The sequence below is a fragment of the Entelurus aequoreus genome, linkage group LG18, assembly GCF_033978785.1.
Source record: "Entelurus aequoreus isolate RoL-2023_Sb linkage group LG18, RoL_Eaeq_v1.1, whole genome shotgun sequence".
Taxonomy (NCBI): domain Eukaryota; kingdom Metazoa; phylum Chordata; class Actinopteri; order Syngnathiformes; family Syngnathidae; genus Entelurus; species Entelurus aequoreus.
In genome coordinates this window covers 18,589,740-18,614,125 of record NC_084748.1, presented here as the reverse complement: position 1 = coordinate 18,614,125, position 24,386 = coordinate 18,589,740, and the positions used below count along the sequence as shown (strand labels likewise).

At 39.3% G+C, this 24,386-nt stretch overlaps 1 protein-coding gene across 1 annotated transcript; it reads left to right on the top strand.

Moving 5' to 3' along the window:
- Positions 1-7,184: 7,184 nt before the first annotated feature.
- On the top strand, positions 7,185-24,222 carry LOC133633526 (pre-mRNA-splicing factor CWC25 homolog). The gene is made up of 9 exons (XM_062026076.1): positions 7,185-7,345; positions 12,160-12,332; positions 12,406-12,642; positions 13,078-13,147; positions 17,073-17,203; positions 21,658-21,724; positions 21,805-22,004; positions 23,404-23,571; positions 23,666-24,222. The coding sequence occupies exons 1-9, from the start codon at positions 7,328-7,330 to the stop codon at positions 23,775-23,777; spliced, it is 1,176 nt and encodes a 391-aa protein (XP_061882060.1). The 5' UTR covers positions 7,185-7,327; the 3' UTR covers positions 23,778-24,222.
- The last annotated feature ends 164 nt before the right edge of the window (positions 24,223-24,386 follow it).

The following is a 24,386-nucleotide window of genomic DNA, read 5'->3' as shown; positions in this document are numbered from 1 at the left end:
CGGAGAGAAACATTAAATAATTTATAAAGGCCTGCATTTTCTCTGACTTAACTCTTGCCTGTCCCACTAGACCAGGGGTGTCAAACTTGTTTTCATTGAGGGCCACACCGCAGTCATGGCTGCCAATAGAGGGCCGCTTGTAACAGTAAACAATTAATGAATTTGCCTATGAATTTTAAAAAAAAAATTTTTTAAATGTAAGTAAAGACTAAAAAAAAATCTGTGGATTTGACCACTGTTTTTTACAGAAAAAAACTGGCAGCTTAGTTGCCAGACTTTTACTGTAAAACATATGGTGTTTTTTAATTTTTTTTTTTTTTTTACAACATATTACTGTAAATAGAAATACAGTGCCGCTGTTTAATTTTATTTTGGCAATGTCAGCTGCCAGTATTTTACCATAATAAAATGTGGTTCCTTAAAATCATCAACCGTGGATTAAAAAAATTAATTAAAAAAAACTCACAGCTCCGTTGACAGAATTTTACAGTATAAAAACAAACATTTGTCGTTTTTTTCAACTTACAGTAATACGCTATAAAAAAAAAACTCCCTAAATTTTACAGTAAAATCTATTGGTCATTTTTATAGTGTACAATTTGATGGATGACTTGCTTCGAAACCATAAGTTAAGCAGATATTTCAGTTTTTTGAGGGGATTTTGACCAACAGAGTTAGATAATATAATATTTGTTGCAATATTGGACACTCTTTTTTTCACCTGTCAAACTAGAAAGAAAAAAAAACTTTAGTAAGAAAATAAGAAAATAAAGAAAGACAATATAAGGTATTTTATTTCCAGGCTTTTGCGGGCCATATAAAATGACGTGGAGGGGCAGATCCGGCCCCTCTGGCCTTGAGTTTGACACCTGTGCACTAGACACACCAATGAGCTTGTTTATAGATGTGCAATAAAACTCCTCATAGGAAGTTGCCATTTGTTCTAACTTTGTGACATGATACAATGCACATTAATGAACATATCAAATATAAATGTGACAGATTGTAGCCAAAGGCTGATTTCCATCAGCATTTCATTGCAAAGAAACAAGCCCGGGGCTCCCACTAATTCAGCGTTATATTGAGTTGTATTTTTCACAAGTGGGAAGCCGGTCCCTGAAAATAATGCCTACAAAACCGGTCCGTGGTGCAAAAAAGGTTGGGGACCACTGCTGTATATCACTGTGCCTTAGGTTTTATTACTAGTTGTGGCAACCTTGTCCATCATTGCACTTTGAATGCAAGAAAAAACTGTCCATCTCAGACAGCTTGCAGATGTTCTTGATGATTGTTTTTTATATATAAATCACTTCTTTGTCTGGTTCCCACCTATTTGTGTTCTTGTATGTGTAGAGATTCCACTAGCTCCAGCTAACGGTCACAGGACATCCTTAGCATGTTTTGTTCCGAGAGCTCCCAGGTCTAGGAATGACTAGCAGAAGGATCTGAGGTTACCTGAGCAGATCATGTCCATTTTAAAGGATCGAGAAACCAGTTCTATTGGGCATTGTACTCCTATTTAAATTGTTTTTACTAAAACATTCTATATTTTTTAGACCTATCAAGTGTTTTTATCTTAGTTTTTGTAAATAATTTATACATTTAACTATATGTATTTCTGTAACTTTGTTTTTCTGCCCTCTTGGCCAGGTCTCTCTTAGAAAATAGATCTTAATCTCAATGAGGTGTACCTCCGTAAATAAGGGACTATGAGTGATTGGTTGATTGATTGGGAGTGTCACAGGGAGTTATTTTTTTCATTTATTTTTGTATTTATTTTTATTTTTTGGGGGTGGGGGTAGACAAAAGTGTCTGATTCTTATAGCCTGTGTTATTTTTTTCCCCCTATCAAATTAATAATTAAGATCAAATAAATAAAATACCGGAAATCTATCTAAATAGTGCAGACCAACCTGAAATACATACTAGGTGTCACAGTCTCTGTGTGTGTTTCTGTGTGTGTCTTTGTGAGAGGAGGCGTGTTTTGGGCATAGGCTTGGTTCCAGCGCTCAGCCTGGCACAGCTGATCCCAGCTCCCTAATCAACTCACCTGCCTGCCATCAACTCATCACCTGCAGTCTATATATGTTTGGACTTCACTCGGCACGATGGCCAGATCGTTCACAGTTCTACACGTGGTAATGCTTCTTGACAGTTTTCCTAGAATTCTAGCATTTTTGATGATCTTGCGGATCTGCTGTTTTTGTGTTTTTTGCTCCTCGACTTACCCCTGTTTTCCTCTGCCTTCAGTACTCTACCCACAGTGTGTGCCTGCCTCAGCCTGCTCTCCTGGACCACAAAAGCCAAGAACTACAAGCTCCCACCATTCCCTCTTGGTTTTTCAATAATAACCCTTGGACTTTGATTCTGCCTGTCATTTCTGCATTTGGGTCCGCCAGTTATACCAATGGTGACACGAGGAAAAACGCTCTGTGGAAAAACTAAATGACTACACTTACCTGGTGAAGCTGAGAAAACACAAGAAGAAATACTTCACTGAAATAGATGATAGAATAGCACTTTGAATAATATCAGTATATACACTTGTGTGGCTCAGTTGGTAGAGCGACCGCTTCAATTCCAGCTTCTTCTGACGCTACCGATGTTACCTTGGGCAAGACACTTTAACCTCCTTGCTCCGAGTGCCACCCACACTGGTTTAAATGCAGCTAAAGATGTGGATAATGGGTTTCCCAATGGAAAGCGCTTTGAGTCTTAGAGAAAAAGTGCTTTATAAATATAATTCACTTACTTAGCTTACCTGACATACTTGTTACAGTTGAAAAATTTCCTATACACTACCGTTCAAAAGTTTGGGGTCACCCAAACAATTTTGTGGAATAGCCTTCATTTCTAAGAACAAGAATAGACTGTCGAGTTTCAGATGAAAGTTCTCTTTTTCTGGCCATTTTGAGCGTTTAATTGACCCCACACATGTGATGCTCCAGAAACTCAATCTGCTCAAAGGAAGGTCAGTTTTGTAGCTTCTGTAACGAGCTAAACTGTTTTCAGATGTGTGAACATGATTGCACAAGGGTTTTCTAATCATCAATTAGCCTTCTGAGCCAATGAGCAAACACATTGTACCATTAGAACACTGGAGTGATAGTTGCTGGAAATGGGCCTCTATACACCTATGTAGATATTGCACCAAAAACCAGACATTTGCAGCTAGAATAGTCATTTACCACATTAGCAATGTATAGAGTGTATTTATTTAATGTTAAGACTAGTTTGAAGTTATTTTCATTGAAAAGTACAGTGCTTTTCCTTCAAAAATAAGGACATTTCAATGTGACCCCAAGCTTTTGAACAGTAGTGTATGTATTTCAAAAACCAACAAACCCACGACTAAGTTTTCTTTTCTATAAATTTCAGGTGGATTGAACAAAAAAACACATGTGGTTCACTTTTACAGTGTTTTCCACTGGCTCATGATCGATCAGCTGTGGCATTTCTTCGGGAAAAACAGGCAATGTTCCAGCACAGGATGACACCTTGTCTTTTTCAGTTGTTGACATGGTAAATGATAAATGGGTTGTACAAACCCTGTTTCCATATGAGTTGGGAAATTGTGTTAGATGTAAATATAAACGGAATACAATGATTTGCAAATCATTTTCAACTCTTATTCAGTTGAATATGCTACAAGGACAACATATTTGATGTTCAAACTGATACACTTTTTTTTTTTTGCAAATCATTAACTTTAGAATTTGATGCCAGCAACACGTGACAAAGAAGTTGGGAAAGGTGGCAATAAATACTGATAAAGTTGAGGAATGCTCATCAAACACTTATTTGGAACATCCCACAGGTGAACAGGCAAATTGGGAACAGGTGGGTGCCATGATTGGGTATAAAAATAGATTCCATGAAATGCTCAGTCATTCACAAACAAGGATGGGGCGAGGGTCACCACTTTGTCAACAAATGTGTGGGCAAATTGTTGAACAGTTTAAGAAAAACCTTACTCAACCAGCTATTGCAAGGAATTTAGAGATTTCACACTCTACGGTCCGTAATATCAAAGGGTTCAGAGAATCTGGAGAAATCACTCCACGTAAGCAGCTAAGCCCGTGACCTTCGATCCCTCAGGCTGTACTGCATCACCAAGCGACATCGATGTGTAAAGGATATCACCACATGGGCTCAGGAACACTTCAGAAACCCACTGTCAGTAACTACAGTTGGTCGTTACATCTGCAAGTGCAAGTTAAAACTCTCCTATGCAAGGCGAAAACCGTTTATCAACAACACCCAGAAACGCCGTCGGCTTCGCTGGGCCTCAGCTCGTCTAAGATGGACTGATACAAAGTGGAAAAGTGTTCTGTGGTCTGACGAGTCCACATTTCAAATTGTTTTTGGAAACTGTGGACGTCGTGTCCTCCGGACCAAAGAGGAAAAGAACCATCCGGATTGTTATAGGCGCAAAGTGGAAAAGCCAGCATCTGTGATGGCATGGGGGTGTATTAGTGCCCAAGACATGGGTAACTTACACATCTGTGAAGGCGCCATTAATGCTGAAAGGTACATACAGGTTTTGGAGCAACATATGTTGCCATCCAAGCAACGTTACCATGGACGCCCCTGCTTATTTCTGCAAGACAATGCCAAGCCACGTGTTACATCAACGTGGCTTCATAGTAAAAGAGTGCGGGTACTAGACTGGCCTGCCTGTAGTCCAGACCTGTCTCCCATTGAAAATATGTGGCGCATTATGAAGCCTAAAATACCACAACGGAGACCCCCGGACTGTTGAACAACTTAAGCTGTACATCAAGCAAGAATGGGAAAGAATTCTACCTGAGAAGCTTAAAAAATGTGTCTCCTCAGTTCCCAAATATTTACTGAGTGTTGTTAAAAGGAAAGGCCATGTAACACAGTGGTGAACATGCCCTTTCCCAACTACTTTGGCACGTGTTGCAGCCATGAAATTCTAAGTTAATTATCATTTGCAAAAAAAAAATTAAGTTTATGAGTTTGAACATCAAATATCTTGTCTTTGTAGTGCATTCAATTGAATATGAGTTGAAAAGGATTTGCAAATGAAGTGAAGTGAAGTGAATTACATTTATATAGCGCTTTTTCTCAAGTGACTCAAAGCGCTTTACATAGTGAAACCCAATATCTAAGTTACATTCAAACCAGTGTGGGTGGCACTGGGAGCAGGTGGGTAAAGTGTCTTGCCCAAGGACACAACGGCAGTGACTAGGATGGCGGAAGCGGGGATCGAACCTGCAACCCTCAAGTTGCTGGCACGGCCGCTCTACCAACCGAGCTATACCGCCCCGAATACAAATCATTGTATTCCGTTTATATTTACATCTAACAATTTCCCAACTCATATGGAAAGGGGGTTTGTACTTGTATAGCTCTTTTCTACCTGTTTTAAGGAACTCAAAGCACTTTGACACTATTTCCACATTCACCCATTCACGCACACACATTCACATATTGAAAAAAAAAAAAAGTGTTTCTCAGTGTCGTCTGTGGTACCAGCTGAGGACTCTGACATTGCATCCTCTATTTTGAGAATGTCTCTAGCGTGGTGTTGGACCACAGCTACCTGCCAACGAGCTTTTGGCAACTCACCGAGAATGTTGGTATACATTGCAGGTTTTGTTGTCATAAGGTCACGAGGTAGCTTTCATGTGATGTACAAAACCCAAAACCAGTGAAGTTGGCACGTTGTGTAAATCGTAAATAAAAAACAGAATACAATGATTTGCAAATCCTTCTCAACATATATTCAATTGAATAGACTGCAAAGACAAGATACTTAAAGTTTGAACTGGAAAACTTTATTTTTTGCAAATAGTCCCTCATTTGGAATTTGATGCCTGCAACATGTTTCAAAAAACCTTGCACAAGTGGCAAAAAAGACTGAGAAAGTTGAGGAATGCTCATCAAAGGTCACCACTTTGTGAACAAATGTGTGAGCAATTTGTCATGTTATTTCACACATGTGCTTCTCAACTATCTTGTTTTATTTATTGATTCATTTTTATTCCTATATAATATGTATTATTATTATTAAAATATTTACTATTACATATATTAGTTATCATTATATATCATTTTGTTTTGATATGCAAACAAATGAGCAAGTTTTCAATGATATTACACACTCTTAAAATGTCTCTTTGTTTTGATATGAAAACCTGCCTTGTAGTTTTATCCAAATATGTCGTATGATAAGTATACTGTATGTCTGACATTTACAATAAACCAAAATAATGCAATGAGTTATGGTTATTTTTTATCATTGATAGATCTCTATCTCAATTTACCTATGCAGTATATAAAAACTGTTTAAGATGGCGGCCGCATTGACACATCGTTCCAATGGACGGCTGAATTGTTTTCTTTAATTGAGCAATTTAACACTTCCATCCATCCATCCATCCATCCATCCATCCATCCATCTTCTTACGCTTATTCGAGGTCGGGTCGCGGGGGCAGCAGCCTAAGCAGGGAAACCCAGACTTCCCTCTCCCCAGCCAATTTAACACTTTCAATATGATTAAATTATTTTTTCCAATATTCTACACTAGGTTGAGCAATTTACATAGAAATATAAAATACATCAAATTAAATACAATCCTCATACAAACAAAACCTGTTAAAGTAAAAGTAAGAGACAATACAAATGAGATTAAAATAAAAATACATATAAATAAATAAAATGAATAAAACAAATGGGCTAATAATTCAAGGGCTTTTCTGCTTTTTGCCATCTTCCAAGATTTAGTTAATAACTTGAAATCATTAAAACCAATGATTTCCAACTGACAGCAGAGACAGAGGCGGCCTCTATGTTTTCATATCTTTGCCTTGAACACACCACGATCTGTACCGGAAAAGAATAATAATACAATATTTTATTTTTATTTTTATTCAAATAAAAATCAAATACAAACAAATATATATAACGACATAACTTCCATCCATCCACCCTTTTCTACCGCTCATATTTCGAAATAATAACATAATCTTGTATTCGTAACTGTGCTGAAGTTGAAATTGTATTTTAGTAACAACGAAATACAAAAGATTACATACATTATATTTCAAAAGTAAAATCTTACAGAACAATTGTAATGTAGTCATGATTCATGAATAACACATTCAAATAACTCATTTTATTTTGCAATTCAACCGGAAGTTAAATATACGAACCAGGAAGTGCAATACTGCCTACGCATAAACATAAAGGCCGCTGTGCCTCGGCTGCCGTTTCGTGGCGTTCGTTTTGGCAACGGGCGAAATTGTTTACTTTCTTAATTCATTTCTTTTTTGTCTAAACACAACATTTTCTCTCAAAATGGGGGGTGGCGACCTGGTAAGTATAATCTGTTTACATCTGTAAGACGAGACAGCTTGTGTTGTGTAATGCTAGTTCACTCTTTGCTAACACTATCACTGTCCCCTTATGTCCATATATACAGTATATATATATATATATATATATATATATATATATATATATATATATATATATATATATATATATATAGAGAGAGAGAGAGAGAGAGAGAGAGAGAGAGAGAGAGAGAGAGAGAGAGAGAGTTTGTAAACATGCTAGTTCAATGTACCGTAATGTATTTGCTAAAAATGAGTAAACAGCCTGCATGATGGGCAAACATTTTTCTCATGCATTACGTTGTATTGCTTTCGTTATTTGTTTAGATCAGGGGTGTCAAACTGATTTTAGCTCAGGGGGCCACATGGAAGAACATCTATTCTCAAAATCATGGCATGATAACTTAAAAATAAAGATAACTTCAGATTAGGGCTGGGCGATATGGCCTTTTATTAATATCTCAATATTTTTAGGCCATGTCACGATACACGATATATATCTCAATATTTTGCCTTAGCCTTGAATGAACACTTGATGCATATAATCACACCAGTATGATGATTCTATGTGTCTACATTAAAACATTCTTCTTCATACTGCATTAATATATGCTCATTTTAAATGTTCATGCAGAGAGGGAAATTTACCAAAACTGTATTTATTAAAGTTATCAGGCAGTGGCACAAACATTCATGTCATTTCCAAAACAGAACGTGCAAGATTGTCAGAGACATTTTAAAACAAGCTATAAGTGCACTTTTGTGAATGAATTCACTAAGATAACATATCAAAACTACACTAAATTAAAGTGCACGTTTTGTACAGAACGCAACTACAATCGTTTAAAACAAATAAAGTGCACTTTTGTGCATGATGTCACACAAGATATTTCATTAACTGTCAAATAGAAATTAGCTTCATAATAGGAAATCAAATAGTGTATGTCCTTCACTATGTGGTAGGTTCCTGCGGACGTTATCTTCTTCTGTTGTTGACCATTTTTTTCATACGGTGTTGATGTGGAAATGGTTGCTTGGGCATTTTGTGGGTGTGGCACCGAACGGAGATGTTGACATGCGGAGTTTCAAGCACTCTTCATTCTCTAGCGGGTGACTTTTCAAATGATGCTAAAAATTAGCAGTAATGCTACTTTTTGTAGCAACGCTTTTGCCGCATACTTGACATATTACGGTTGTCCTTTCAACATCTTGCCGCTTGAAGCCAAACCACCGCCAGACGATGCACCCCGTGCTGTTTTTCTTGGGAATTAATTCTTCCTTCATTTGTTACCAGATTCGCACCTTCTTTCTCTCGTATTACCACTCGCACCGCAATGCTAGGATCACAGCTAACGTTACCCATGCTGCTACCTCTCTGCTCCGCTAGATCGTATGACGTTGCACGCGCGACAGTAGGTGACAAGGTGCGCTTGTTTTATTTCTCTGTGAGAAGGAGAGACAAGAAAGAGTGATAAAAGCCTGTAGTGTAATGCCCGCAGCTAAAAGCAACTGTGTGAGAACGTATACTCGAATATCACGATATAGTCATTTTCTATATCGCGCAGAGACAAACCTGCGATATATCGAGTATATTCGATATATCGCCCAGCCCTACTTCAGATTGTTGTTTTGTTTAATATTAGACCAATCACATTCTAAAAATGTACAAATCATAATGTTTCTTTTACACTTACATGTTTCAGTATCTTCATTAGTTATTTATGCTTAATGAATAAATTATGTGATAATGTTCATTAGTCAAATAGGTGGAATTGAGTCTGGCAGAGTTTTATGGTGCTGAGGGTTCCTGGTTAAATCCCCAGCTTCTACCAACCTAGTCACGTCCGTTGTGTCCTTGAGCAAGGCACTTCACCCTTGCTCCTGATGGGTCGTGGTTAGCGCCTTGCATGGCAGCTCCCGCCATCAGTTTGTGAAGGTGTGTGTGAATGGGTGACTGTGGAAATAGTGTCAAAGCGCTTTGAGTACCTTGAAGGTAGAAAAGCGCTATACAAGTATAACCCATTTACCATTTACCATACAGTGTGTAGCATCGTCGACAACAAAACTTGTGAATTTGGACTTTAATTTATCACACGTGAAGTAAGAAGGGGATACATATTATTTCAGAATAATTATGTGCGCCCAAAAATGTGTCCCCTGTCATAAGTACAACACAAAATGCAGAGATTATCGATTTGTATACTATCACTAATAAGCAGTAGAAGTAGGTAGTGTCCAAACACAGAAGTGTTGCCTCTATCTTAACATAGCTCTGCCCCCTCTGAAGTCATGCGTGTGATAGGGGACACAAAGAATTGCTCTGGTGACATCCAGTGGACACATTTAGAAACAGAAGTTTTTTTCATTCAAACATTTCAGCTCATTTTTATACTTCGCAAACTCATCTCGTGGGCCGGAGGAAACCTGTTGGCGGGCCGTAACTTTGACACCCCTGGTTTAGATGATACAGGGTTTCCCCAAGCTTGAAATCTACATGTGGCGCTGGGGGAGCGGTCAAATAGACGTAATCTAATTTGCATAATTGTTGACATTGCATGTATCAAAATGCTAAAATTAATTTACATACATTTAAAAACAAGTCTTTGTTATTAGTAAGTAGTATTAACATATTTTTGTTATATCATTTTGCTCTATTTTTATGTTTGTTTTTATTGTTCAAAGTAGCAGTGGCAGCTGCTGGTCTTTCAAGTTAGGGCAGGGGTCGGCTACCCAAAATGTTGAAAGAGACATATTGGACCAAAAATACAAAAATAAAAATCTGTCTGGAGCCGCAAAAAATGTAAAGCCTTATATCAGTGTTAAAATGAAGGCAACACATGATGTAAGTGTCTATATTAGCTATATTAGACTGCTATCAAAATGACTGTGTCGCAGGCTGATGCAAATCTTTGTTGACAGAAATGTTGAAGTGTAATATTTATTCTACACATTTTTACAACATTGGAAAACATTACTAAAACGGAGGCTTCTCAGAGGGTGTAAAACCTCCTGGAAATTACTGGCTTAGAATGGCCAAAGGTAAAGATGAGTTACATGAGTTCTTGTTGAAGGAAATGGAAACTACAAATAAAATGACCTCAAATATACCTAAAATACGAGGCATAATGATCATGATGCAATATGTACACACAGCTAACATAAACAGCATGTTAGCATCGATTAGCTTGCAGTCATGCAGTGACCAAATATGTCTGATTAGCACTCTACACAAGTCAATAACATCAACAAAACTAATCTTTGTGGATAATCGCACAGCATAAAACGTTGGATGGCCAAATGGAGACAAAGAAGGAGTGGCATAAAACACGTCTTTCTGTGGCAGCATCAAAGAAAGTTGTATATGTAAACAAACTACGGTGCGTTCAAGGACTTCCGAAATTAGGGCAAAATGGCGCGCTTCATCAGTGAAGCATGTTTAATATAAATAGTGGGATATCTAGCAATTAGGAAGGTTTGTGTCATGTTTGTCCTTAAGAAACCCAATTTAAAAAAAATATGTGAGTGTGAATTAGGGCTGCAACAACTAATCGATTAAAATCGATTATAAAAATAGTTGGCGATTGATTTAGTCATCGATTTGTTGGATCTATGCTATGCGCAGAGGCAATTTTTATTTTTTATTTAATTTTTTTTTTTTTTATATAAACCTTTATTTATGAACTGCAACATGTACAAACAGCTGAGAAGTAAGTATGGTGCCAGTATGCTGGGTTTTTTTAAATAAAATACTGGAAAGGATAGAAATGTAGTTTGTCTCTTTTATCCGAAGATTAATCGAAGTAATAATCAACAGATTAATCGATGATCAAATTAATCGTTAGTTGCAGCCCTAGTGTGAATGTTGTCTGTCTATCTGTGTTGGCCCTGCGATGAGGTGGCGACTTCAATATTTTTATCCTCATCTTTTTCAATTTTCATAAATTTTTGAAAAAGATCCAGGGAGCCACTGTGGTGGCGCTAAAGAGCCGCTTGTGGCACCAAAGCCGCGCGTTGCCAACCCCCGAAGTAGGGGAAGCTATTTTTCAGCTACTCTTTAAACATCACTACATTCTCCAATAACATATTAAAGATATAAACATGCTAGATTTTACCAAAAAAACTTCACTCCAAAAATATAAATATCTCCATATCAACAGGAGCAACAGAATAAAAAAATTTGAAGAAGGCTTTGGCATTGTTTTATATTTCAAGAATGCTGATTCGCTCATTTTGCTGTCAATCAAAAAGGGATTCAGCCCAGTCATTTCATCCAATCATCATGCAGAAGCACGGCGACCCTTTTTAATTACTCTTATTCATTCCCTCACCTCAGTGGGTGGGACTAGTTTGGGTGCAGCACTGTGACACTACCACATCAATGACAAAAAGTTGCGCCACCTGTCCCAAAAGTAGTTGATTCTAAACAAAATGTAAACGCATTCTCACGCATTTAGTCAATGAAATGCAAACACAAAAGAACATATTTCGCCACTTTTTTTTATATTTTAGGGGAAGCTAAACTTCCCTTGCAGTCTTTAGCAATCGCCACTGCTGTATATCTGGCATCACATGTTAAAACAATGTGGGTAAGAGAAGTCAGCAAGGCAGATTTATTCAGGACAATGCCTTATTTTGAAGGTGTGGCGGCTTCAATTTAGCCGTGGCACCGTGCCACAATCAGATACATATAGGGGAAACCCTGTAATAACCAGCTGCAGGCTGTAAAATGGCCCCCGGGCCGCATTTTGAACACCTCCTTGTGTGTTATATGTGTCCCCTTTGTCTTTGTCATAGAACTTGAAGAAGAGCTGGCATCCCCAGACTATGAAAAACATCGAGCGCGTTTGGAAAGCTGAGCAAAAACATGAATCCGAATGCAAGAAGATCGAAGAGCTTCAAAAGGAGTTAAAGAATGAAAGAGCACGGGAAGAAATAACCCGATACGCAGTGGAAACCGGTGCCATAAAGTGAGTTGTTATGATATTTTGTCACGTAAAGACACGTTGCACAATGTCACTGTGTCGTTTGTATACTTTACAGAAAGAAGGATGATCGTCTGGACTGGATGTACCAGGGTGCTTGTAATCAGGTGTCCAGAGACGAGTATCTCATGGGACGTCCCATTGACAAGCAGATCACTGAGCAATATGAGGAGCCTGAAAGTGGTCCCTCAGCAGAGACTGGCCTTCTGCCTGGCTCAATCTTCAGCCCTGTCACCACTGCCTCAAATCTCGACATGGCCGCCAAGATCCGGGAAGACCCTCTTTTTGAAATTAGGTGAGTGATCCCCGTTTTTTCAGTACTGATGTTATTTCAAATGGCAACATGGGCCGTGTCTTTTTTTCACGCACGTCCATACCTAAACTTAGCCTTTGCAGTAAGTACATAAGTGTGTTGAAAAGTACGACAAAGTGCAGTGTGCCATCTGTACCTGAATGTTGCCCTTAACACGCAACAAATGGTAAGTGTGTAAATGGTGGACCACTCTCTATCATTTTCATCTAGCAAAAGGGGAGGAACTAACTCAAAGGGTTTCAATTTCAATTGAATAATTGATTATCATTTCATGTAAGCAATAGAGTAATGGATTTGAGACAACACCTCACTGTCAAAATTTGTGCCCTCAAGTACGCAGGAGGTACATAGCAAGTATTCCATTTGAGACCCAGTTTTTAACAAATTAAATCACTTTGTGTTTGATTTGCACCACAGGAAACGTGAGGAAGAAAAGAAGAGAGAAGTCTTGACGAACCCTGTGAAGATGAGAAAAATCAAAGAAATGGTAAAACGTGTTATTTCGGTTTGTTGCATTCTGAGGGTGAACGCAAATCTGTTCTGTGATGGCGGTCGACTTGTTTGCATTTTGAGTCAGATTTTCCCATGGGAAGTAATGGCGTAAGATACAGTGGAACCCGCTTAAAGAGGACCTGTTAGGCAAAACCACCTTTTTGTACCTATTGGTATCTGTTTTTGTGTATTTTGGATCTCCATAAGTCCTGAAAATGTGAAATCAAACCATGGAGGCATGGCAGAGATAATTATAAAACAGTCGTGCCTTCCTTCATACTTCCTCCAAACAAACCATTTATAATTAGCCCAATTTGTGACGTTTTTGTAACATGTGACGTCAGCGGATATCTCCATATATGGTAAAGTTTTCCGCTAAGAGCTTTGCACAAGTCCACCATTGTAGTCCAACGTTGTTGTCAATAAGTTCCTTTTGTTTCTCTTATCCTCTTATTGTGGGGCATACTATCTTATACATGCACATGCATGCTAAAATCCTGCCTGTTGCAATTTTTAATACAAAGTAGCATACAGTTCTAACTTATGTCTGTCAGTAGACTTGATATGGAAGCGCTAAAAACTACAGCATGGCTGACAAAATAAGACGTTGTCGAAGTGGAAGCATGTAAAAAAGACAATACGGTGCATCAGAAAGCGGCTTAAAGATGGTCTGTAAAACATAAGCTATGCAACATTTTGACCAAAGAACCACCTTTACATGTTATGTAGACCACAAGGAAGTGAATGTAGAAAAAAATCATAATATGACCCTTTTGAGTCAATCCCGTTTACGTCAACCACCTTTCTGTCGACCAGCTCCTCAAGTCCTGATTAATCAAGAAATCAAATTGTATTTATTTAACAATTTTAATGCAAAGGCAAATTACAACACAGTGCTTTACATCTGTAAAAAAAGAATAAATCACACATGCACACAAAGCACTATTGACAATAATAATACATGGTATGGCACTGAGGATTGAGTAAAAACACTACTTTTGAGGCATCCGTATTCTTCTTACTAAAAAGTTTGTGCTTTACATTACATTTCATTATTAATGTTGACATATTTGCCATACAATATTGGACTGAGCAGTCAGGACAGAGACCTGCCATGGCGTTGCTTGATAACATGAGTTTTGTGCGATTGTAGATATGTATTTCTCGTAATTCCAAATACCGTATTTTCCGGGCCATGGGGCGCACCGTATTATAAGGCGCACTGCCGATGAGCTTGTCGAGTCAGGTCTATTTTCATACAAAAGACGTACAAGATTATAAGGCGCATTAAAGAGGTCATATATTTATTTTTTTTCTAAATTGAAAACACTTCCTTGTGGTCTACATAACATGTAATGGTGGTTCTATGGTCATAGTGTATGTTTTACAGATCATCTTCAAGTCGCTTTCTGGCAGTCTCTTCAGGATTTGCCGTTTTGTGGGCGGCCTTCTTTACGTGGTTCACCTTCGGCAGCGTCTTTTCTCCGTCATCTTTGTTGTAGCGGTGTAGCCTGCAAGAACGGGAGTGAAAGAAGTGTCAAAAGATGGAGCTAACTGTTTTAATGACATTCAGACTTTACTTAAATCAATAACGGAGCAGCATCTCCTCATCTGTGGCTCACTAGTACAATAACAACGCTGGAAATGTGTCCCATTTAAAAAGAAAAACAAAAAAAACATCTAATAACTAAAGTTCCTTCGGTGAATAATGTAAACTCACTATTAGGGTTGGGTATCGTTTGAATTCGAACAATTCCGATTCAGATTCTTTGTTTCGATTCCGATTCCTGACGATTCTCGATTCCGATTCTTTTAAGAGGCAGGGTCAAAAAAAACTTTATGATATTTTAAATGAGCTAGCTAACCTACAGTCTTTCTGAATGAAATAGTCTGACATTCTCCATCAATTTTAATTCTATTAACTTTTTATGAACTTTACTATAAATTCCTCACAGGGCTGTTTTCAACTAGAATATAAATATCAAATCTATGAACTTGAATATAAATATTATAAATTATGAATACATTTTCCCAGGGGTACACTTTCCTCAAGAGAGCTTTATTTTTGAAAACCTCAAGAAAACACATTTACACATAAGTGTATGATGCTGCAGGAAACCTCATGAAAACACATTTACACATAAGTGTTTGATACTGCAGGAAACCTCATGAAAACACCTATACACATAAGTGTATGATGCTGCAGGAAACCTCATGAAAACACCTTTACACATAAGTGTATGATGCTGCAGGAAACCTCATGAAAACACATTTACACACACAAGTGTATGATGCTGCAGGTACTTAAAAATGCTACCGTGCTCCCACTGATGGGCTAACCTGGTGCAGAAAAGCAAATAAACAATAAGAAACAACTTGCAAAACCCAGTCCAGATTAGCAGCAGGTACAGTATAAAATCAGAGACAGTTCTTGTTTAGGAAAATGACCATATCCGCCTTCTCAGGCAGGATGCGTGAGCGTTCTGGACAGATAGTGTCTCCTGCTGTGGAAAATACACGTTTGCTGGGAGTGGAAGAAGCTTGAACACATAAATAGGAGAAAGCTAGATCTGACAGCAAAGGATAAGTCTTTTGTTGGTTCCACCGGACCACCACCATGCAGCAGGGTCGTCAGACATAAGTATCGGTGGAACGTCCTGGTACATCTGCAGCTCTCTCTCCACTCGTTTCTTGATGGACATGGAGCTCTGTTATTTCGCGGTTATTTCTTTTTTTTTTGTAAAGTAAAGCCACGCTTTCGACCGCCGACGCCCGCTATCCATGCTTGAGCTTGACTGACTCGCTCGGCTATGCTAACACTTCCGGCGGTGGGCGCTTCTTCGTTGGTGTTCAGCGGCTTCTTCTTCCGGTTCGGCGGACATATTTTTTTCCGGTCGGCGGACTGGGTATCGAAAATAGGAATCGAAATTTAAACTTTTGAACGATTCCGGGAGAATCGGAAAGTTAGTCTCGGTTCCAATCGATACTCGATACCCAACCCTACTCACTATGCCGGTATGTTTTAGCGATTTCATGCCGAGTTTACTGACAGATATAAGTAAGAACTTTACACTACTTTATATTAGAAATGGCAACAGTGGAGGATGAATGTCCCATAACAAGAAGATCGAGAAAAAGAAGAAGCTTATCGACTACATTGTCGGATTTGCGCAAATTTTCAGGACTTATGCTGATCCCAAATACAGATCAGCAGGTACCGGAAGGTAAGAAAAGTTGCTTTTTAATAATATTGCGAAACAAAATGCCAAATAATGTCTTACCTTATACACACACTATAATAATACTCGTGAGCTGGAGCACAGTACAATCCGTCAAGCGGTGCGGCTTCAGTGCTTACCAAAGTCGTACTAAAACAGTTTGATAGATTTTTGAGCGCCGTGTGTAATGTTCTATATTTTCAATGGAACATATACAATTTTGGTGTTGTTTCCTTGAGTCATATTGCAATATCTTATGTTTGACTGCCATCTATTGGTCACTTATCATTTCACCATGGACCAAATAAAATTGCTTTGAAGTCGGTAAGCACAACCTAAATTATTTCGTACATTAGGCGCACCGGGTTATAAGGCGCACTGTCGAGTTTTGAGAAAATGAAAGGATTTTAAGTGCGCCTTATAGTCTGAAAAATACGGTACCTTGTGGATGCGTCCCTCCCATCTGAAACTCAATTTGTTAAATATAGGGATGTGCTGTTCAATCGGCCACCGATCAATATCTGCCAATTTCCGTGAAAAAGTATATGATCGGCCAGTGTGGATGAATGCCTTTCAATGCCGATCACAAAAATCAATCTCCTCTGGCTGATGAGAGTGAGCAACCCCACTTTCTTTTCAGGTCATTTGACGACCACGGCGCATTACTAATGAATAACCTTTTACATTGTCCATCTCTCACAGCTGCGGCAAAATCTTGAAAAGAAAGACAAGAAAAAGAAGAAGAAGAAGGACAAAGAGCGAAGAAAGGAGAGGAAGCACAAGAGAAGACACTCAAGTTCTAGCTCAGATGAGGACGATAAGAAAAAACACAGGTACACAAAGTTTTTTAATTTTTAAAACTATATCAGTTATTTTACCAGCCAAATTTGTCTTTGTTTCTCATACTTTCATCTATTTGTGTTGTGGTGCCCGCTCGCACGCCATAAACACAATATAATGGGACTTTTTGAATATAGCTTGTTAGCAAATTTGCATAATTTACCATTAGGATCAAGTGATGCTTCTAGCTATGCGTCCTTCTTCTCTGATGCATTCAAATCCACGATCCGTGCGTCCTGGGTCCTCAGTTCTTACTAGGGTTGTCCTGATACCAATATTTTGGTACCGGTACCAAAATGTATTTCGATTATTTTCTAAATAAAGGGGACCACAAAAAAATTTCATTATTAGTTTTTTGGGTTTTTTTATCTTACGGTACATTGAACATATGTTTCTTATTGCAATTGAAGAACAATTTTGTCCTTAAATAAAATAGTGAACATACTAGACAAATTGTCTTTTAGTAGTAAGTAAGCAAACGAAGGCTCCTAATTAGTCTGCTGACGTATGCAGTAACATATTCATAACATATAACGTATGTGGGCTCTGTACCGAGGATGTCGTTGTGGCTTGTACAGCCCTTTGAGACACTTGTGATTTAGGGCTATATAAATAAACATTGATTGATGATTGATTGATTGATATTCAGGCGTGCTATCTTTTGTTAGCGGTGACGCCGGTGAGCTATTGTATCCTCCTACGGTGTGTAGTGAAGCATGTTTAGCTATTCCTCGTCCTGCAGGGATAATACTTGTAAGAAACTTACTTTATTTGTTGCCATGAAGGCGAGGATTAGTGATTTAGAAGTAGCTAAAACACTGCCGACTGGGGCTGGATGTTCACTGCTAGTTAGCTAGCCATGTCTTAAAGCACTTCTTCCTGAGGGCGATTCAGTGTTACAGCTTCACCTTTATCGTCAGTTTTTAGGCCAAAATGCGTCCATTCTCCCTTTTCTGTCTACACACTGAGGTCTGCTTGTAAGTACTCCGTGATTGATACTCCGAACATGCTCCTCTGCTGGTAAAACCAGCAATGTCACGACGTGGTGGCGCACGTTGGGAACCGGTACTTTTCAAACCGAGTATAGTACCGTCCACAGCAGCACCAGGTGCACGTTGAGAAAATCCAAAACCCAAAAACAGTGAAGTTGGCACGTTGTGTAATGCGTATACAAAAACAGAATACAATGATTTGCAAATCCTTTTCAACCTATGTTCAATTGAATAGACTGCAAAGACAATATATTTACGGTAATGTTCGAACTGAGAAACAACATTTTTTTTTGCAAATAATCATTAACTTAGTATTTAATGGCAGCAACACATTGCAAAAAAGTTGGCACATGGGCATTTTTACCACTGTGTTACACACACTCAGTAAACGTTTGGGAACTGAGGAGACCAATTTTGAAACTTTTCAGGTGGAATCCTTTCCCATTCTTGCTTGATGTACAGCTTAAGTTGTTCAACAGTCCAGGGTCTCTGTTGTGGTATTTTAGGCTTCATAATGCGCCACACATTTTCAGTGGGAGACAGGCCTGGACTACAGGCAGGCCAGTCTAGTACCCGCACTCTTTTACTATGAAGCCACGCTGTTGTAACACGTGGCTTGGCATTGTCTTGCTGAAATAAGCAGGGGCGTCCATGATAACGTTGCTTGCATGGCAACATATGTTGCTACAAAACCTGTATGTACCTTTCAGCATTAAAGGCCTACTGAAATGAAATGTTTTTATTTAAACGGGGATAGCAGATCCATTCTATGTGTCATACTTGATCAATTCGAGATATTGCCATATTTTTGCTGAAAAGATTTAGTAGAGAACATCGACGATAAAGTTCGCAACTTTTGGTCGCTGATAAAAAAAAGCCTTGCTTGTACCGGAAGTAGCGTGACGTCGCAGGTTGAAGGGCTCCTCACATTTCCCCATTGTTTACACCAGCAGCGAGAGCGATTCGGACCGAGAAAGCGACGATTTCCCCATTAATTTGAGCCAGGATGAAAGATTCCTGGATGAGAAACGTGAGAGTGAAGGATTAGAGTGCAGTGCAGGACGCATCTTTTTTCGCTCTGACCGTAACTTAGGTACAAGGGCTCATTGGATTCCACACTTTCTCCTTTTTCTATTGTGGATCACGGATTTGTATTTTAAACCACCTCGTATACTATATCCTCTTGAAAATGAGTCGAGAACGCGAAATGGACATTCACAGTGACTTTTATCTCCACGACAATACATCGGCAAAGCACTTTAGCTACGGAGCTAACGTGATAGCATCGTGCTTAAATGCAAAATAGAAACAAAAGAAATAAGCCCCTTCTGGAAGGATAGACAGAAGATCAACAATACTACCAAACTCTGGACCTGTAACCACACGGTTAATGCTGTACCGCCTGGCGAAGCCTAGCAATGCTGTTGCTAACGACGCCATTGAAGCTAACTTAGTTACGGGACCCCGACAGAGCTATGCTAAAAACATTAGCTTTCCATCTACGCCAGCTCTCATTTGCTCATCAACACCCGTGCTCACCTGCGTTTCAGCGATCGACGGCGCGACAAAGGACTTCACCCGATCATCGATGCGGTCGGCGGCCCGTAGACGGAGGAAGTCAAGGTGAGGACAGCGGTGCGGCGACGGCCGTTGTAGCTTTCGACGACACCTCGGCCGCCATCAGAGTCAGCAAGAAACATATATTTCCCCAAAGTTACGTACGTGACATGCACATAGCGACACGCACGTACGGGCAAGCAATCAAATGTTTGGAAGCCAAAGCTGTAGTCACGGTAGCGCGTCTGCTATCCAACTCAAAGTCCTCCTGGTTGTGTTGCTGCAGCCGCCGCTAATACACCGATCCCACCTACAGCTTTCTTCTTTGCAGTCTCCATTGTTAATTGAACAAATTACAAAAGATTCACCAACACAGATGTCCAGAATACTGTGGAATTTAGCGATGAAAACAGAGCTGTTTGTGTTGGGATACAATGGTGTCCGAATACTTCCGCTTCGACCATTGACGTCACGCGCAAACGTCATCATACATAGACGTTTTCAACCGGAAGATTCCCGGGAAATTTAAAATTGCACTTTATAAGTTAATCCGGCCGTATTGGCATGTGTTGCAATGTTAAGATTTCATCATTGATATATAAACTATCAGACTGCGTGGTCGGTAGTAGTGGGTTTCAGTAGGCCTTTAATGGTGCCTTCACTGATGTGTAAGTTACCCATGCCTTGGGCACTAATACACCCCAATACCATCACAGATGCTGGCTTTTGAACTTTGCGCCTATAGCGATCCGGATGGATCTTCTCCTCTTTGGTCCGGAGGACGCAACGTCCAAAGTTTTCAAAAACACTTTGAAATGTGGTCTCGTCAGACCACAGAAGAGTTTTGCCCTTTGCATTAGTCCATCTTAGATGAGCTCGGGCCCAGCAAAGCCGGCGGCGCCTCTGGGTGTTGTTGATAAATGGCTTTCGCTTTGCATAGTAGAGTTTTAACTTGCACTTACAGATGTAGCGACGAACTGTAGTTACTGACAGTGGTTTTCTGAAGTGTTCCTGAGCCTATGTGGTGATATCCTTTACACACTGATGTCAGTTTTTGATGGAGTACCGCCTGAGGGATCGAAGGTCACGGGCATTCAATGTTCGTTTTCAGCCTTGCTGCTTACGTGCTGAACCTTTTGATGATATTATGACTGTAGATGGTGAAATCCCTAGATTCTTTGCAATAGCTTGTTGAGAAATGTTGTTCTTAAACTGATCGCCTATTTGCTCACGCATTTGTTAACAAAGTGGTGAACCTCGCCCCATCCTTTTTTGTGAATGAATGAGCATTTTATGGAAGCTGCTTTTATACCCAATCATGGCACTCACCTGTTCCCAATTAGCCTGTTCACCTGTGGGATGTTCCAAATAAGTGTTTGATGAGCATTCCTCAACTTTCTCAGTCTTTTTTGCCACTTGTGCCAGCTTTTTTGAAACATTTTGCAGGCATCAAATTTCAAATGAGCTAATATTGGCCAAAAATAACAAAAGTTTTCCAGTTTGAACGTTAAGTATCTTGTCTTTGCAGTCTATTCAATGGAATATAAGTTGAAAAGGATTAGCTAATCATTGTATTCTGTTTTTATTAACGATTTACACAACGTGCCAACTTCACCGGTTTTGGATTTTGTAAATATGTGCTTTCATTTAAGAGTCTCCAAAAGTCTCCACTAAATGTTTTTTGTTTTTTTAAATGAATGAATGGCTTACTAAATATAGCCACTGAGTCGCTTTATTGGCGGCTCTAATAATCACTTGTGCGTTATATTGTGTTAATAGCAACTAATCCAGCAGTACCGTCCAAATGTAGCCATGGCAAGCCGCCATGAATAAATGCATGTATCGGAATCAGTAAATACAGATAAGACACAATGACCACATCTAAGTATTTCTTTCAGGTCACGAGAAGAAACGTCCACTCACTCCAAATCTCATAATCATCACGTTCCAGGCTATGGCCTCCAGGTGAGTCATCAGCATTAAGATGATGTGACACATGCAGTGGACCATAACTCTTACAGTACATTATTTTCTTTGTACTGTAGCTCCCTGCTGGCAGACATCACCAGTCATCTGCTTTAAATCACACAAGACGCAATGAGAGAAGTAGAAGCCAATCTCCTCAGAGGCAAAATGGGGAAAGCCGCTCCTCCTCTTCCTCACTCCGACAGGACAAGAAAGTGGAGGTCGGCGCTCGTAGCCCTCAGAGAGAGCGCTACCAAAGGCAGCGGAACCATGTGTCAAAGTAAGAGATGAAGATATCTGACACTTAGTTTGTACTTGCATAAGTCGAAATCTCAGAAGTTTGTTCAGTGATGCCAGTCAATCTTTACTTTGTTTCAGTTTTTGAATCATCCTACAATCGATCATTTAAATCAGCTACAATAGTACCTCGCTTTTCAGTGTCAAAAAATGGAGCTAACTGTTTTAATGACATTCAGACTTTAATTAAATCAATAACGGAGCAACATCTCCTCATACGGAAACAACAACCAGGCCGGAAATGTCCCGTGAAAAATCGTCCGACCGGAACTCTCTAATAACTAAAGTTCCTTGGGTGATTAATGTAAACTCACTACACCGGTATGTTTTAGCGCTTTCATGGCAAGTTTACTGACAGATAATAGTAGCACTTTACACTACTTTATATTAGAAATGGCAACAGCGGAGGATCAATATCCAATAACAAGAAGATAGAGAAAAAGAAGAAGCTTATCAACTACGGTGTGGGCACGGACTACAAAGGCGGACTCGCCCAATTTTTCAGGATTTATGCAGATCCCAAATACGGATCAGCAGGTACCAGAAGGTAAGAAAAGTTGCTTTTGAATAATATTGCGAAACAAAACGCCAGATAATGCCTTATCTTATACACACACCATAGTAATACTCGTATGTTTAATGCGCCGACAATCCATCAAGCGGTGCGGCTTCATAGCTTACCAAAGTCGTACTAAAACATTTTCATGGATTTTTGAGCGCTGTTTGTAATGTTCTATAATTTCAGTGGGACATATTACATGTTGGTGTTGTTTACTTTAATCATATTGCAGTCTACACGTATCCCGTATGTCTGACTGCCATCTACTGGTCACACTTATTACACCGTGTACCAAATAAAATTGCTTCGAGGTCGGTAAGCACAACCAGGATTATTCCGTACATTAGGTGCACCGGGTTATTAGGCGCACTGTCGAGTTTTGATGGAAAAAAAGGATTTTAAGTGCGCCTTATATACCTACTCAGTGGCCTAGTGGTTAGAGTGTCCGCCCTGATATCGGTAGGTTGTGAGTTCAAACCCCGGCCGAGTCATACCAAAGACTATAAAAATGGGACCCATTACCTCCCTGCTTGGCACTCAGCATCAAGGGTTGGAATTGGGGATGAAATCACCAAAAATGATTCTCGGGTGCGGCCACTGCTGCTGCTCACTGCTCCCCTCACCTCCCAGGGGGTGATCAAGGGTGATGGGTCAAATGCAGAGAATAATTTTGCCACATCTAGTGTGTGTGTGACAATCATTGGTACTTTAACTTTAACTTATAGTCTGGAAAATACGGTATCAGACCAATATCGGATCAGGACACCCCGGGTTGTGCGAATTGGCAACACCGTTTAATCAGCCCCTCATGTTTTTTTTGCAGGAAGCTCTCTAGAGAGGAGCTGGAGCAGAAGAGAAAAGAGATGATGGACCAGGCCAAGCAGAGGGACGAGGACAGGGAGAACAATGTCAGAAGATACAGGAAGCAAGATGAGCAGGAAAAACAACAGGAACAAAATTCCAAACGGGACCGCCATGTTGGTTTTATCCAGTATGTTTTTTTAAATGTTGACACATTTTGAATTTGTGTGTGATGTCACAATGTACAGTTGATGTCCAATAACGCTACTGTTCCTCTCTTACAGTGACATGAAGCTGGAGAGTGCTGCTACATCTTCCTTAGAAGACAGAGTGAAGAGGAATATCCACTGCATTCAAAGAACACCGGCTTCCTTGGACAACTTCATGAAGAGATGAACACACACAGACTTTGTGCACACAGATTGAATACATGTGCAGCAATAATATGTCATTCACCTAAACTGGGACCGATATTCAATGGTGATGTGATGAACAGGAAATCATAACGGCTCCATGCCTGTCTGTCATTGTTACATCACTTTGATTTATTTTGTGTAAACTTTGTATTATAAATATTTTCCCTTTTTTCAGTTGTTACAGTCAAATGGGACTGACTTTTGATGCTTTTATGACAAATGTTATGTACTCCTGCAAAGAAACTGCTGGAAATATATCAATAGAATGTGACTCAACTTAAGTAGGAACATATTTTAATAGAATTTATAGTTTACAACTACAATTGAAACCAGGACTTACTTGGTAACATAAACATACTGTAAATAATATACCGTATTTTTCGGAGTATAAGTCGCCGAAAATGCATAATAAAGAAGGAAAAAAACATTTATAAGTCGCACTGGAGTATAAGTCGCATTTTTTGTGGACATTTATTTGATAAAACCCAACACCAACAATAGACGTTTGAAAGGCAATTTAAAATAATGATTCAGCCTGAACAACAGGCTGAATAAGTGTATGTTATATGACGCATAAATAACCAACTGA

Bases quoted from the DNA above. Each gene is read 5' to 3' on its own strand.
- LOC133633526 (XM_062026076.1), top strand. The intron at 12,333-12,405 runs GTGAGTTGTTAT...TATACTTTACAG, and splicing joins GTGGAAACCGGTGCCATAAA to AAAGAAGGATGATCGTCTGG. The intron at 22,005-23,403 runs GTAAGAGATGAA...TTTTTTTTGCAG, and splicing joins CAGCGGAACCATGTGTCAAA to GAAGCTCTCTAGAGAGGAGC.